This window comes from Myotis davidii, unplaced genomic scaffold (assembly GCF_000327345.1).
Source record: "Myotis davidii unplaced genomic scaffold, ASM32734v1 scaffold161, whole genome shotgun sequence".
Taxonomy (NCBI): Eukaryota; Metazoa; Chordata; class Mammalia; order Chiroptera; family Vespertilionidae; genus Myotis; species Myotis davidii.
This window is the reverse complement of record NW_006291567.1, coordinates 829,558-843,650: the sequence shown is the minus strand read 5'-3', so window position 1 is coordinate 843,650 and position 14,093 is coordinate 829,558. Positions and strand designations below refer to the sequence as shown.

General features: G+C 42.5%; 1 protein-coding gene across 6 annotated transcripts in view; it reads right to left on the bottom strand.

Annotated features, from left to right (window-relative positions):
* Positions 1 to 14,093, bottom strand: part of SH3KBP1 (SH3-domain kinase binding protein 1) — a 241,804-nt gene that overhangs the window by 78,705 nt on the left and 149,006 nt on the right. For all 6 annotated transcript variants that reach the window (XM_015564877.1, XM_006765116.2, XM_015564876.1 and 3 more), the window contains one exon: positions 4,904 to 4,998. In XM_015564877.1, coding sequence (XP_015420363.1) covers positions 4,904 to 4,998 — 95 coding nt within the window. The remainder of the gene's footprint in view (positions 1 to 4,903; positions 4,999 to 14,093) is intronic.

Here is a 14,093-nt window from a genome sequence, read left to right as displayed (position 1 = left end):
CTTTCCCCTTCCCTCCACCTCCACTGCTCCATGATTTCAGCCAATAAAATTATCCTTCTTAGTGTTGACTTTGATGCTGTTAAGTAGGCGTATACCCATGAAGAAATGAGTTGTGTCTGCTTTAGTAAGGGTCAAAGACACAGCTACAGAGGGGATCCTTTTTAATAATAGCTAAAGATCCTTATTTACAAACAGGTCACATGGGAAGCCCTTCCTTCCAGACTGGAGAGGGAAGTAGCTTGGAGGAAAAGACCATCATTCTGAGGCCTTGAGGCTGTAGGCCAAGGGCAAAACACTGTCCCTCTCCACAGCTGGGCTCACTCAGCCCTAGGCGGCAGTGGCCAGGGCAAGGAGCACCCTTCAGTGGTGGCCATTGTCACAGCTGGGCCCGGCCTGACCCTGCCAGGCTACTCTCAGACCTTCTCCAGGGAGCTTCTCTGGTTGGAAACAGACCCAGAGACTTCTGAATCCTTTCAGCCACACTCTGGGCACAATCAGGAAGGTAGGGATGGGGGCGGCAGGAACATAGACTAAGGAGCTATTTTTGAGTGACTGGAAATAAAAGCTAAACACAGGTGTGTTCTTCACAAGTGGAAATGTTCCCAAATCCACAAGAATTCTTTATAAATAAACTAAAAAACAAACCATTTGAGTTGCCACATTTCATCCTAGTTTCCAGGGACACACACAAATAGTCCCAGTCTTTGCACATTATTGCAGGAATCACAGAGGGCTTATGGGCACTTCTACTAAAGGTGTCTGACTCATTTTCTAGAAAGCTACAGGGCTAAAAATTATCACAGAACCTGCCCTGTGACACCAGCCACAACATAGAAAAACAAGGCAATGGGCAACCACCTTAACTGACTATGAAGGGAAAATACGATGGAATTTGGGGTAAATCGAGAACCTTTACAGCAAAAGCAATTGATTCAGAGAGCAGCAATTCAGGTCTTTCATTTCAACTTATCTATAATAATAAAAGCATAATATGCTAATTGGACCGGATGTCCTTCTGGGCAAAGCCCAGGCTGCAGCCACGGCTGCAAGGGACGGATCCAGGCAGTGGCTGCGAAGGCCTACTCTTGCACAAATTTCATGCTTCAGGCCTCTAGTATGTACAATAAAGATGCATATCCAAATGCATGTTGAACAAATGGTGAAGCTGTTCACTTTACAATATCAATGACACAGAATCATCTAAATGAACTCGAATGATTTCTTAACTCAGAGGAAGATTTAAGAATTTTCTATAAAGTCAGCAGGGTTTGATAGACTCAGACTCCATTTCTCCCACTTTCAGCAGGCAAATTATTTATGGCTCATTTGTTTCCTCCAAATTCTTATTGAAATCTCACCCTTTGAGAATTCTGAACTATTTCAGGTAGATTTTTCACCATTGTTACCTACTTCATGTCATGGCATTTCAGCCCAGGCAGCAAACTAGGCCCAGACACAAGAGCCCTTTCACTCCCGTTTCTAGGTCAGAGAAAGAGCAGCTGGAGTTGAAATGACAATTCCTAGGATTATAGGTATCACCCATTGGCGAACCCCTCCCTTGTGAGAGGCACTTTATACCCAGCATCTTAGTAAATCCTAATGGCAGCCCTGTGAGGCCAGCTTTATAGATGAGAAAACTGATGCTCAGAGGGGTTAAGTGATATCCCCAAAGGCCCATAGCCAGGAGTGGTGTTACTGGTGTTTCTGAACTGGTGGCCTAGGTGGTACTTATCAGTTTAGCATGCTGCTTTCAACCAACTGGAATTCTAAGTCATTCATGAAAATAAAAGTTAAAACCTAGAGGAGCACAGGATGTGTCAAGAGACCTGATGTCACAGACCATATAAAATAAATTATATAAACAAAATGATATAGTGCAAAGGACTTTTTAAAGCAACGGGCTCGCAATGGGCCCGAGCGCATAATACAGCATGAGTTAAGACTGCTGTATCATCAGCTATTGAACAACCAGCTAAATGGGCAGACAGAGGGCATCCAGGCAGCAGGAACATGGTTTGGGTCAAGTTAGGGAGGACACACAAGCAAGATGGGAACATCCCAGGAGAGTTTGTTCATGTAGAACAGTGACATATACCAATGCTAAAAGGCCAGACTGAGGCCAGACAGACTGGGCCAGTGAGTACAGGATAATCGAGTTGGATTTTTTTAAAAAGGAAAGTTACTAAACACTTTCACTGGAGCACGGGGGTTTCATGAGATGATAAGAAGGGGCTGGATGCTAGAGATGAAGTAGCCCTCCACCTTTGGCCACCTCAGGGCTCTCCTCCAGATCAGGTGCTGTGGAGGGTGCTGGGGGAAGGAGGAGGCCCAGGGAGGAGCAGCCTCCATCCAGCCTGGGCCTGGCTTTATCACAGACAGGAAGTATCAGGGATGCAGGAGGGCAGAATCTCTAGGTTCTGGTGCTGCTGATCTGGGGCGGGGTAAGCAAGAGTCAAAATGACATGGACACTCTAGGCCTAAGGAGCAGGATCAGTGTGAAAGCCAGGTGAAGGGCCAAGTATATGGCAAGGAGGGCAAGGCCATGTTCTGCAAATGTAATAATGATATCTGTAAGCTGCTTCACAGTTTCCAAACTGCTTCCTAATACATTAAGCTATGAAACCAGGGAAACTGGGTGCAAGCTTTGGACACTCTTGCTAGCAGCCTTCCACACGTGTCCATTCCTTTCTCCCTCCTGTGTGAATGGGACCAGGAGAGAGTCCCTTTCTGACTAAGCTCTTCAGAAAAACCTGATTCTTTTTATCAGACTGGATTTCAGGCCGGGAGGAAGGAAGGAAACCATCGAGATGAATGTGCTCTCATCATATGTAATCAAATGACAAGGACTGGAATAGGATATGTTAAGGTAGGAATAGATGTGTTCAGATAAAGGACTATCCATGGGGTTTTTTCTTCTCCCCAAACCTTATTAAATATTACTGATACATCTGGAATTCAATTAAAATGAGGCTTCCCCCTTCAAACAAAAACAGGAATATAAGCCCCCTCACCCCCACTGTCAAGAATGGCAGTTACTGAATTCTCTGCTTGCTTTGCCATCACAGGGGAAAGTGCTCTCACCCCTTTTCTGTATTTATGCTATTTATCAAAGTATTTGTATTATGCCTTACACCCACTTAACAATTTCCCTATCCTGAATGTTAGGTTAAGGGTCTGTTTCAAAATAGGAAGTGCCCCAGGCATAAGAAGCAGCCCAGAGGAGACACAGCCTAGGGACCACAGGAAGGGTGGTAAAGAAAGAGAACCACTCGACCTCCTAGGCAGAAAGGAACAATAGGGCAGCATTTCCTCTCCTCTGATTTCCTCCTGCCATGGAAAACACCAAACACCAACAGAGATGCATTGAAATAAGTTTAGGGGAGGATATTTTATAGGTAAAAAGATGGATGAGTTCTAGGGTGATCATCAAAGCAGGGAATAGTTTGCTATTCCCAAAAGGTTCCTGTCCTTAACATTGTCTAGCATACCACTTTCATATGGAGTGGGTGACGGGGCCAGTTCTCTCCCTAAAATAATTTGACCTTTGGCAAGCTACTTAAACTCTGATGTCAATAGCTGCCTGGCATTGTTGGCTCAGGCTCTTTGTTAAATCCTCACCCAAGGAGGGAGACCGGAAGAGAAAGAGAAAGAGAGCGAGGGGGGGGGTGGGAGGTCACACCTGGGGGTTCCCCTCCTTCCTCACGGCCCTGCGGCTCTTCTGGGTCTCTGTAAACATGGCCTTAGCAGGCGGTGCCTCCTGTATGTGCCCTGATCCAGAATTGAACCCACAACCTTTTGGTGTACAGGACAGTGTTCCAACTAACTGAGCCACCCAGTCAGGGCATGGCTCAGGCTCATAAACACACAACGTCTACATCCATTTCTTAAAGGTAACTTCCTTGATTATAAAGGTAAATCAAACATGACTTTTGGGACACCCTTGGGGTAGGAAATCAGGAGAGGCGGCAGGAAACACCTTGGTCCACTTCCTCTCAGTAATGGCCAGAGGCCGTTACCCAGGGCCTACTTCCCATGCTGGCCCCCTGTTCTCTCTCCCCTCTCCCTGCACCCTCCACCCCTCTAGACTGCCAGTGCTCTCAGGCCTGCATGAGTGCAGACAGCAATGATGCCTGTGCTAAGGGAATTATATGTTCCCTGCCACTCACCTGCATATAAGAGTAAAACCACCAATATATCTTAAAGATGGTTCAGTTTTTCATTGTGATGGATCATCATAAAATTCCTGTACTTCAGAGGAAAGGCTTAAATAACTTATCTTTCAACCATCTACTTGGTGAGTAACATTGCATGAAAGTATAAACAGTACGTGGTCCAAGCCCTGTTAAGCTGCATCACTTCATACAGATTTTATAGCTCTCAGTATGTTTACAGGACTCTGCCCATAATGATAATAAAATCATTCAACCTTCTTAGCCCAAACAAGGCAGGTAAAATTCTCTCAAGCATGCTACCTGCCTTTGATCTGAACAGTAAACATTCTTTAAGTATTTTCTGCCTGTGAGGCATGACCTGCTTTTTGAAAGTGTCTCCTTGGACACACCATGACCCAGAGCTTTGCAGCTAGGGCCACTGTGCAGTCTGGGCCCTCCAGCCATGCAGGCCACCTTCTGGGTTAGCCTTTGTGGGACAGACATTTGCTGCCAAGCCATGAAAATCCATAGCTGGCTCTCAGGCAAACAGAATCTAGTTGATTTTTAAATTCATTTATTCACCTAGATACACTGGGCTTTGCCTGATGCAGAGAAAAGACACAAGAGTCTTCCTGAGGAGTTCAGGACCATGAAAGCCTCACGTTTCAAGGGCTAAAAACAAAGCTTATCCTATCCAGGCAATCCCTCAAAGCAGTTCACAGTTTAGAAGGCAGGAGGGAAACTTTGTTTACCTTATTGATGAGAGTGACTATATCTCCTTCTTTGATTGTCAATTCATCATCATTCTGTGCCTCATATGGAAATATTACTTTGCAGTAATCCTTGGCTGTAAGAAGAAAAGAAAACACAATCTTTAAAATAATTTATCTAATGAGCTGGCTCAGGAGAAGATAGTCTCTATCACATTAACTTCAGGGAAGAGCACACTTACAAGATAGGCTATAACCACTGCATAAAGGATCACCCTCAGAAAACTACTAAAGATTGCTCATTTTGGGTGCATGCATATTTATTCTCTTTATTTTTTCCCCTTACAAATTATATGACATCATGATATGCCATTAACTGCTTTGCTTATTTCAGGCAGAAAAGCAAAAAGGTTTCCTTGGTCCCAGGAAAATATGCCATTTTATATACTGTTTGGGTGCTTGCATAAGCAGACATAATCTACAAAAGAGCAAAAAACTTAAATTTTGCCCTCACCATCTCCTTCCACACATTGATAAATCAGAAACAGGGTATTTGTATATGTTACAAAGCTGACATGGTACTCAAAACAATGAAAAAGACTCATTATGGTACATCTTAAGAGACTGATGTTGATATATTTATATGTAAACATGTGTCAATCACAAATAGCCAACAAATACTGACCAAATGTTCTTTACACACACACATGCCATGGCATCTCTGTGGGAACCTGCCTGTTTACAGATGGGGCTGTTCACCAGTGAGGATACGCAGCAGCCCTTGCCAAAGAGGGAACGACACAAAGGCTACTCAAAATCAGTTCAAGTATGTCCTGAATTCTAGGCCTTTGAAAGTCTGTCTGATGTGAAATCTCTATTTACACAAAAGCACCAATTCTAAAGACTAAATACATTTGTAAGGTGTTTGGAAAATTAAGACTTAGAAAACTGGGGTTTTCTGATGTAGAATGAAAATTTCAAGAGAATTTGTGTCTACTGGGACAGGCATTTATTATCCTGCATCAAAGTCAATAGTCCTAATGGTTTTAAATAGCCTTACAGCCTGGCCAGCATGGCTCAGTAGTTGAGCATCTACCTTTGAACTAGGAGGTCATGGTTTGATTCCTGGTCAGGGCACAGGCCTGGGTTGCAGGCTTGCTCCCCAGTGTGGGGCATGCAGGAGGCAGCCGATCAATATTCTCTCTAATTGATGTTTCTATCGATATTTCCCTAAAATTATTCTAGTTCTTGCAGACAAATCACCTGGAGCGACATACATACATATTATCCATACTACAATTTATGTCACTGAAATGTGTTATTATGCTTAATGTCACATCAATCAAACAGTTATATATAAAGTAAAGGCAATAAAAATCAAATCTGTAATACAGATACACTATGGTCTAGGGTTGGTCTAGATAAGATAGGGAGGAGAAGGGAAGGAAAGAGTAAGAGGACTCACTTTATTCCTATGTAGATGCTTTTGCTTTCCATCCAAGTTATCAGTTACTTCCCCTATCCTAGTGTTGGAACCCTGTCATCTTAGTTACTCTGGGTCCCATTAGCCTCACATTTTAATTTATTATGCTATATTAGAAAATAAGAATTTGTTTTTACTTTTGAGGCCTTTGGGTCCTAATTCAGTAGTATTGGGAGACAAAATCATTATGTTTGTTTTAAACCAGTGGTTTTAAAATACTCAAAAATAAACATATAAAAAGGGTATTAACTTTTGATTAACCATGATTTTAATTTTATAGTATATGGAATGAAGATGTTCCATAGTTTAATTCAAAAATTTATTGAGTCACCACCTTTAAATAATATTGTCAGTTCTTGGGCCTACAAGTCACTCCAACTACTCTGCTACATCCTCACATTGAAGTGATAACCTAATGCCTGGAGAAAGGGAAGGGGGGAAAGAAGGATGGAAAGAAAAAACAAATATGAATAAGCACAAACTCAATATGGTGCAATATTGTTGTGGTGTTTCGGAGAAAGGCAAGATTATGTTCAAGAAAGAGTTCACAAATGTCTTAAAATAAAAATATAATTCCAAAGCCTTTTGGCCATGAAAGATAAATATTAAATGAGTAGTAGACAGAGATGGAGAGGAATGGAATAAAATTAACTTTAGGAGGCATGCATTTTTCAGCTACTCATCAATTAGATGAGTTTAATTAATCCAAAATCAAACAGGAATGAATACACATGTGCATATATAGAAATAAAGGCACAACTTATCCAGTGATTGAGATGATTTTGTCTCTATTTTTTTTCTTTAGAAATATTTAAAAAATACTAATGAATTAGCATAAGACTGAAAACCTGAGCCAGTTCTTAGGCTCTTTTTTTTTGTCTTAGAGTCCTTTTAAGAATCTGATAAAAAGAAATCACTCTCTCTTTCTAGAAAAAGGAGAAAAACATAGACACATTCAAAGGTGTAGAGAAAATCTGTACAATATCAGAGGTTTAAGGACCCTGAAACCCTTGCCTAATTCCAGTCAAGAATCCCTGTACTAATTGATTACTGGCTACCAATTACAGAAGCATGTTTGGTTAAAACCACCAAGAAGTCCATGAGTCACACTAACCCCCCACCCCCACACACACACACATTATTTCAATCTCTAAACTTCTAGAAATTTACATGAGATTAAAAACAGACTGTTTACGGAACTGAACTCACATGCCCACATCCCATGACTCCCTTTAGCTGATTTTATAAACTGTTCATATAAAAACAAACAAACAAACAAACAAACTTAAAAAATACCCTCAGCTTAAAAAAATAAAAGCAAAACAAACAGAATAAACATATCAGCAGGCTGAATATATACACACACAAGGAAATAAAATTAAATCCAGAACAATTCTCTGGGCTTAATATCAGGACACAAAGATAAAAAAACCCATGTGTCACAGAGTCTGGTAGGAAGCCTTCCAGAGGTAGAAAGTAATAGGTCACACCTAGAACTCTTCTCTTCCCGATTACCAGAACAAAAGTAAAAAGCTCTGTGGTGTCTATGTTCACCACCATCAAAATCTGAAATTCTTTCATTGAACTGACAAATATTATCTGAGACTCTACGGGTTCATAATCCTTTATCCAGAAGCCCTGGAGACAGAATTTTTCTGATTTCAGAAAGGGGATATTTTACACACTCTATCTATCTATCTATCTATCTATATAAAAGCACAGCAACTGAATGGTAGGACAACCAGAATGACCAGTTGATCATTGCTATGATGCACACTGACCACCAGAGAGCAGACGCTCAATGCAGGAGCAGCCACCTGGTAGTCAGTGTGCTTCCACAGCGGACCAATCCCTGCAGACCACACCCCCACCAGTGCATGAATCCATGCACCAGGTCTCTAGTTAATATATAACATCTTCACCTGGGGCCTGGGGCTGCAACCAACCATCAAATACATTAAAAGTCTGCAACAAATTAATGATTTGTCATCCCAAGTGGAATGAATGAATGAATGAATGAATAAATAAATAAATAAACACTACATATAGATGCATGTTGGTCCAGGACAAATTTTATCACCCAAGTGACAAAACCTTTTAATTTTCCTGATTTTTTTGTGTTTTGAAATTGCAATAAGAGTGTGGACTTCTTCATGTTCTGGGAAAAGAGACTGAGTTAAACAAGACTAGTATCTGGCTCTCAAGCAGCTTATAATCAAGGAGAAGAAATGAGGCATGTAGACACAGAGCTCTTAACAAGGCAATAGTGAAGAAAGGATGAGAGCAATGCACGCAGCTTAAAGCATCAGAGTATCAGAAATGAGGAAATCATTTACCAAAAGAGTACCTTCTTGGAGTAAAATGTCACTGGGCTCTGGGCAACAACCTGGGACTTTGAGTGGAAAAGTAGGAGTTGGGGTTCCCAACCATTCCTGATGACAAGGTTGGTGTGGGGCACCTGTTCCTTCTATGCCAGCGGTTCTCAACCTGTGGGTCGCGACCCCTTTGGTAGTCGAGCTACCCTTTCACAGGGGTCACCTAAGACCATCCTACATATCAGATATTTACATTATGATTCATAACAGTAGCAACATTACAGTTATGAAGTAGCAACGAAAATAATTTTATGGTTGGGTCACATGAGGAACTGTATTTAAAGGGCCAGAAGGTTGAGAACCACTGTTCTATGCCTTCCCAGGCCCCTTCCCTGGGGATCCCAATCAATAGGTCTGAGGTGGAAGCAGGAATCACAAGTACCCTGGTGACTGTCCTCAGCATGGAAGCTTAAGAAAAATTAGTCTAGGGCAGTGGTCGGCAAACTGCGGCTCGCGAGCCACATGTGGCTCGCGAGCCGCAGTTTGCCAACCACTGGTCTAGGGCAGTGGTCCTCATACCTGAGTGAGCATCAGCCCTATGTATAGGACTTATAAAAACAGAACCCCCAAGCTTTCTAATTCCCCAGGGCTGGGGATTTGCATCTCTACCAAGTTTCCAAGTGCGTCTGCTGGCGGTCCAGTGACCACACTGTGAGAGCCACTGATCTAGCCATGAATATCAGCAAAGATTCGATGCTAGAAAGGAGCAAAACAATTGAGGATATGGAGCATGGGCCAGTTTGGTGGTGCTGTTGGGGCTGGGGTGCTGTGTGATTGATTTAGATGGGAAGTCCAGTCCTCAGTCAGTGTCTGAGGATCCAGAGCTAGTGGAGAGGGATGGAATGGACATTAGGCTTGTCATTCATTCAATATATATGATCTTATTGTCCACAGTGAGCTCAGTGGCAGAGCTGCAGCAGTGCCCTTGGGGGGCTTACTATAGTCTACACCAGTGGTTGGAAACTGGAGATTGAGTTTGCTCCCCCAGAGGACACTGACAATGCTTGGAGACATTTGTGGTTGTCACTGGGGAAGAGGAGGTAGAAAATGTTATTGACATCCAGTGGGTGAAGCCGAGATGCTGCTAAACATCTACAATGAACACAGGATAGCCCCACAACAAAGAATGTACTGGTTCAAATGTTAACAGTGCCAACGTAGAGAAGCCCTAGTCTACACTTAAATCCAGACAGGGAAGCAAAACACAATGCCTACATCGCTATTTTATGAACACCTTCCCCCATGAAAAAGCTGACTATGACCCAAATCACAAGACCACCTCTGGTCTTGGATCCTGCTGGGAATGTGACTTTCAAATGAATTGACACCTTTTTTCTCTCACTTTAAAAAGAGAAAAAATGTTTTAAAAGAAAGGTATCTGACAAGCCGTTCTGTTCTCTAGTACGGAACAGATCATAGCTGTTCTCAATGGCACTTTCTCCTGCTCAGATGAAGAGAAGCTCTGAGTCTTTGGGAGGAAGGAAATCCAGGGATAACACAAAGGAGCTAGCTTTCTCCTCCAAGAGGCCTGTATTTGGAATCCAGGTCTTCAGCAGCACGGGCATGCTGGGCACCTTTGCAGGAAGACCCCCCACTCTGAATCTGGACAGCAAGGTCTGTGTTGGGGGTACTTGGTGAGAGGTGCCTCCTAGAGAGAGGGGAGACCCCTGAGACACGGAGCCTTTAGTACATATCAGGTATGGGAGGCACTAAAGTGCTGGGTAGGAAACACATTTCCAATTGGATGTGCTAAAATATGAGTGGGCTTTAGGGAAGGTAAGTGAACAAAAACACCTGTCCTGGAAGAAAAGAAAATAGAAGAGTTCCCAGGTAATGTTGGAAAGCCAACATAAGGGAGCTGACCATTTTTTTCCTATTTAAACGTGGTGAGAAAGCAAAAATTAGCTCAGTCTGAGAAAGTAAAAACCTGCCTAGCCATTCGTCAGGCTGAGGCCACAAACGCAGATCCTGCCAGCTGCAAAGTGAACATGGGAAATCGTATTTCTCCCAAGCACAAGGTACAGATGGAAAGGGTCCTAATAAGCCTGCTTTCTCCTTTTTTTTGTAATCTTCACCTGACAACATGTTTATTGATTTTAGACAGAGTGGAAGGGAGGGAGGAGGAGAGAAGAGAAGAGGAGGGGAAGGAAGTGGAGAAGGGAGGAGAAAGAAGGGGAGAGGGAAGGGGAGAGGGGAGAGGAGAGGGGATAGGAAACCGGTAAACTAAATCATTTCTAATTCTTCATTTGCTCAAGCACCATTTGTTATGTGGCCACTGAGTCCATGGCATTTTTCTAGGCTATAAGGTGGGGATATCAAGTAGAAGCCACAGCCCCCACCTTGAGGGACCAATGAAACCCACAAGGCACCATGTGTCACTATCACAGGGGACAATTCAATGAAGCAAGTCAATGAACAAGGTGATTAGAAAGGTGGTATGGTGTCCAATGATGAAGTTAGGCAGGGGAGATTAGGCAGGAAGGTTTAGCCTTTGCCCCTCAATCATTTATTCAGAAGCCTGATCTGCCTTTGTACAAACCTGTCCAAGATTCTCTTTTTCCTAAATGCACCTGCTCAACTGGTCTTCTGAATGTCTAAGATTGAACTGTTTGTTCAGAAAGATGCTAAATAGTCCTTTCTCTGAGCTTTTCTTTAGCCCACAGAGGTCACAAATCTGCATCACTTGTAGTAAGGAAGAGAGAAATTCCAGATGTGGTGAGCTGGAGGAACCTTGGGGCACTTTACTTATGAATATTTAGACAGTTTTCTTCTTGTTATGAAAATCATGACAATCTGTTCCCCAGCATGTGTTTCAGATGAATTTCAATATCATAAAAGCTTTATTGGGGAAGGGGAGATGATGTTAGCTGTTCAAATAAATCCTGATCAGCTGAGTTTTACTTTCACTTAGAAAATACCAATTGACACGAACATTTTTTGAATCATCATAACTCTTGGTCCTGATGGGAGTTTGTATTTAGCATGCTAAGGAGGCAGCTGTGTAGGAGGGAGCTTCTCTCCTCTGTACTGCTGGGCAATTTTTGACATATGTTTGTCTTCCAACCAGAAGGAAGGAGAATGCACTGCTCCCAAGCTCATGGTCATTTCTAGTTGTTGGTCAGCATACTGTGTCCTTCCACCTGAACATGGGTGTGCATCAAAATCCAGAAGCAACAAAAGTTTCTAATGGAGAGGGCTTTTTAGTGGACTAGGGTACCTCATGGACATTATGGAAGAATAATTACCCCAGAATTTGCTCTCTAAATGAAAGCCAGAGTGTATGTGAGGGGTGAGATTAAACTGCAGATACTCCTGCTCAGGGTAGATGAAAAATGTTGGCCAATACACATCCGTCAAGGCTTCGCTGACAGTGATAATTCTCCTTCCTGACCTACTACTCTCTTACAGGAATATTTTACACCTATGCCCAATGACATCATCTCATGTTCCTCTCAAATTGTTCAGATCTTCCTTTTGTCTCTCCCCTCCGGCTGCTCAATTCTCTGAATGCAGAAACCTTTCCCTCTGAATCATAACACTTTTGGGATTGAATCAGAGGATGCAGATGCTGAGAGGAATCTTGGGGGTTCTCTATAGAAGTTCAAGCCTCTGACTTCACAAACAAAACAGACAATGAAATAAAATTATGTGCCCAGGACAGCACAGCTAATAACAGAGTTTTTCCTAGAAAGTGTGCTTTCTGACTCTTGGCCAAAACACACAACCCAGCCTCCATAAAACCCCTCTTCATTAATAATCCATCCCCCCCACCATGATGCTTCCAGAGAGCCAAGTGGACATAATTAAGAGATGTTTAGCTCAGTGGATAGAGCATTGGCCTGCGGACCAAAGGGTTCCAGGTTCAATTCTGGTCAAGGGTATGCACATCGGTGGCAGGATCCTGCCTGGCCCAGGCCCTGGTCAGAACATGTGCAGAAGGCAACCAATTGATGTGTTTCTCTCACATTGATGTTTCTCTCTGTCTTTCCCTCTCTCTTCCACTCTCTAAAAATCAATGGAAAAATATCCTCAAGTGAAGATTTAAGTAAAAAAGAGAAAGAGATATTTGGCCCTGGCCAGTTTGGTTCAGTGGATAGAGCGTTGGCCTGAAGGGTCACAGGTTCAATTCCAGGAGGCAGCCAATCGATGTGTTTCTCTCACATTGATGTTTCTCTCTCTCTCTCTCTCTCTCTCTCTCTCTCTCTCTCTCTCTCTTTCCCCCTCCCTTTCACTCTCTCTAAAAAAATAAATGGAAAATATCTTCAGGTGAGGATTAACAACAACAAAAAAAAAGTTATCTGCAGGACTGAACAAGGCATGGGCTAGAGCCACGACTCTCCCACATGCTTAAAGGAGCTTAGTATTTGAAACTGTGCTAACATTCAGGGCCAGGAAGCCCATCTTAGGTCCCAGAATAACTCTCAACCTACACCATCCAATTGGTGGCCACTAGGCACACGTGGCTACTGAGCACTTAAAATGTGGCTACTCTGAGTTGAGATGTGCTATACATGTAAAATACACACTGGATTATGAAGACTCGTATGAAAAAGAATGAAAATTTATCATTTAACAATTTTATATATGTTACATATTGAAATGACAACTTTTGGGATATTGGTTAAATAAATTATATTTAAATTAAGTGTACCAGTTTCCTTTTTATTTTTTAAAATGTGGTAACTAGAAAATGTAAAATCACGTATGTGGTTCACATAGTATTTCTATTGGCCAGCACTGCTCCAAAACACAGCTAACCCCCTTCCTACCTAATCCTTCCAAAAAGATGTAGCCTCCTGCCTAAAGACATTACAAAGGGAAAAGATAAAGTATCAAGGACATGCTTTTTATCCTACAGCCAGTGGTTGGGACCCAAGGTTTAGTCACTTAAGCATGCCCTGCAGATTGTCCTGTTTTGTGCCAAATCTTCGGGTCCCTCCTGCTCAACCTTCCCCCAAATAACCCATAAGTCAATCAAGGTCCTATTTAGTCTGGACAGCATTTAACAATCTACAGGGAAATTCTCTTTCACGTCTATTAAAACTTTTTTCCATTACAAAAAAATTCTCTGCTTCTCAGATTATTATTTCTGCAAACACGAGTTAGGTAGGTGAAGGCCCATCCCTGGTTGTCACATGTAGCCAGTCCCAGGGGACCACATTCCAATTGATTTTGGGGTTTGCTGCATGTCCCCTTTTCCTTTTTCCTGACTACTTCCCCCTCTATCCACCCAAGCAACTTTCCTAGTAACCTTGATCATCTATAAACTTGTTAATAGTCATAGCAACAAAATGAGCAGTTAAATGGAAAGAAAGATGGGCTACTGTCCAACAAGAGCAATGTTTCTGGCCCTGACCAGTTTGGCTCAGTCGCT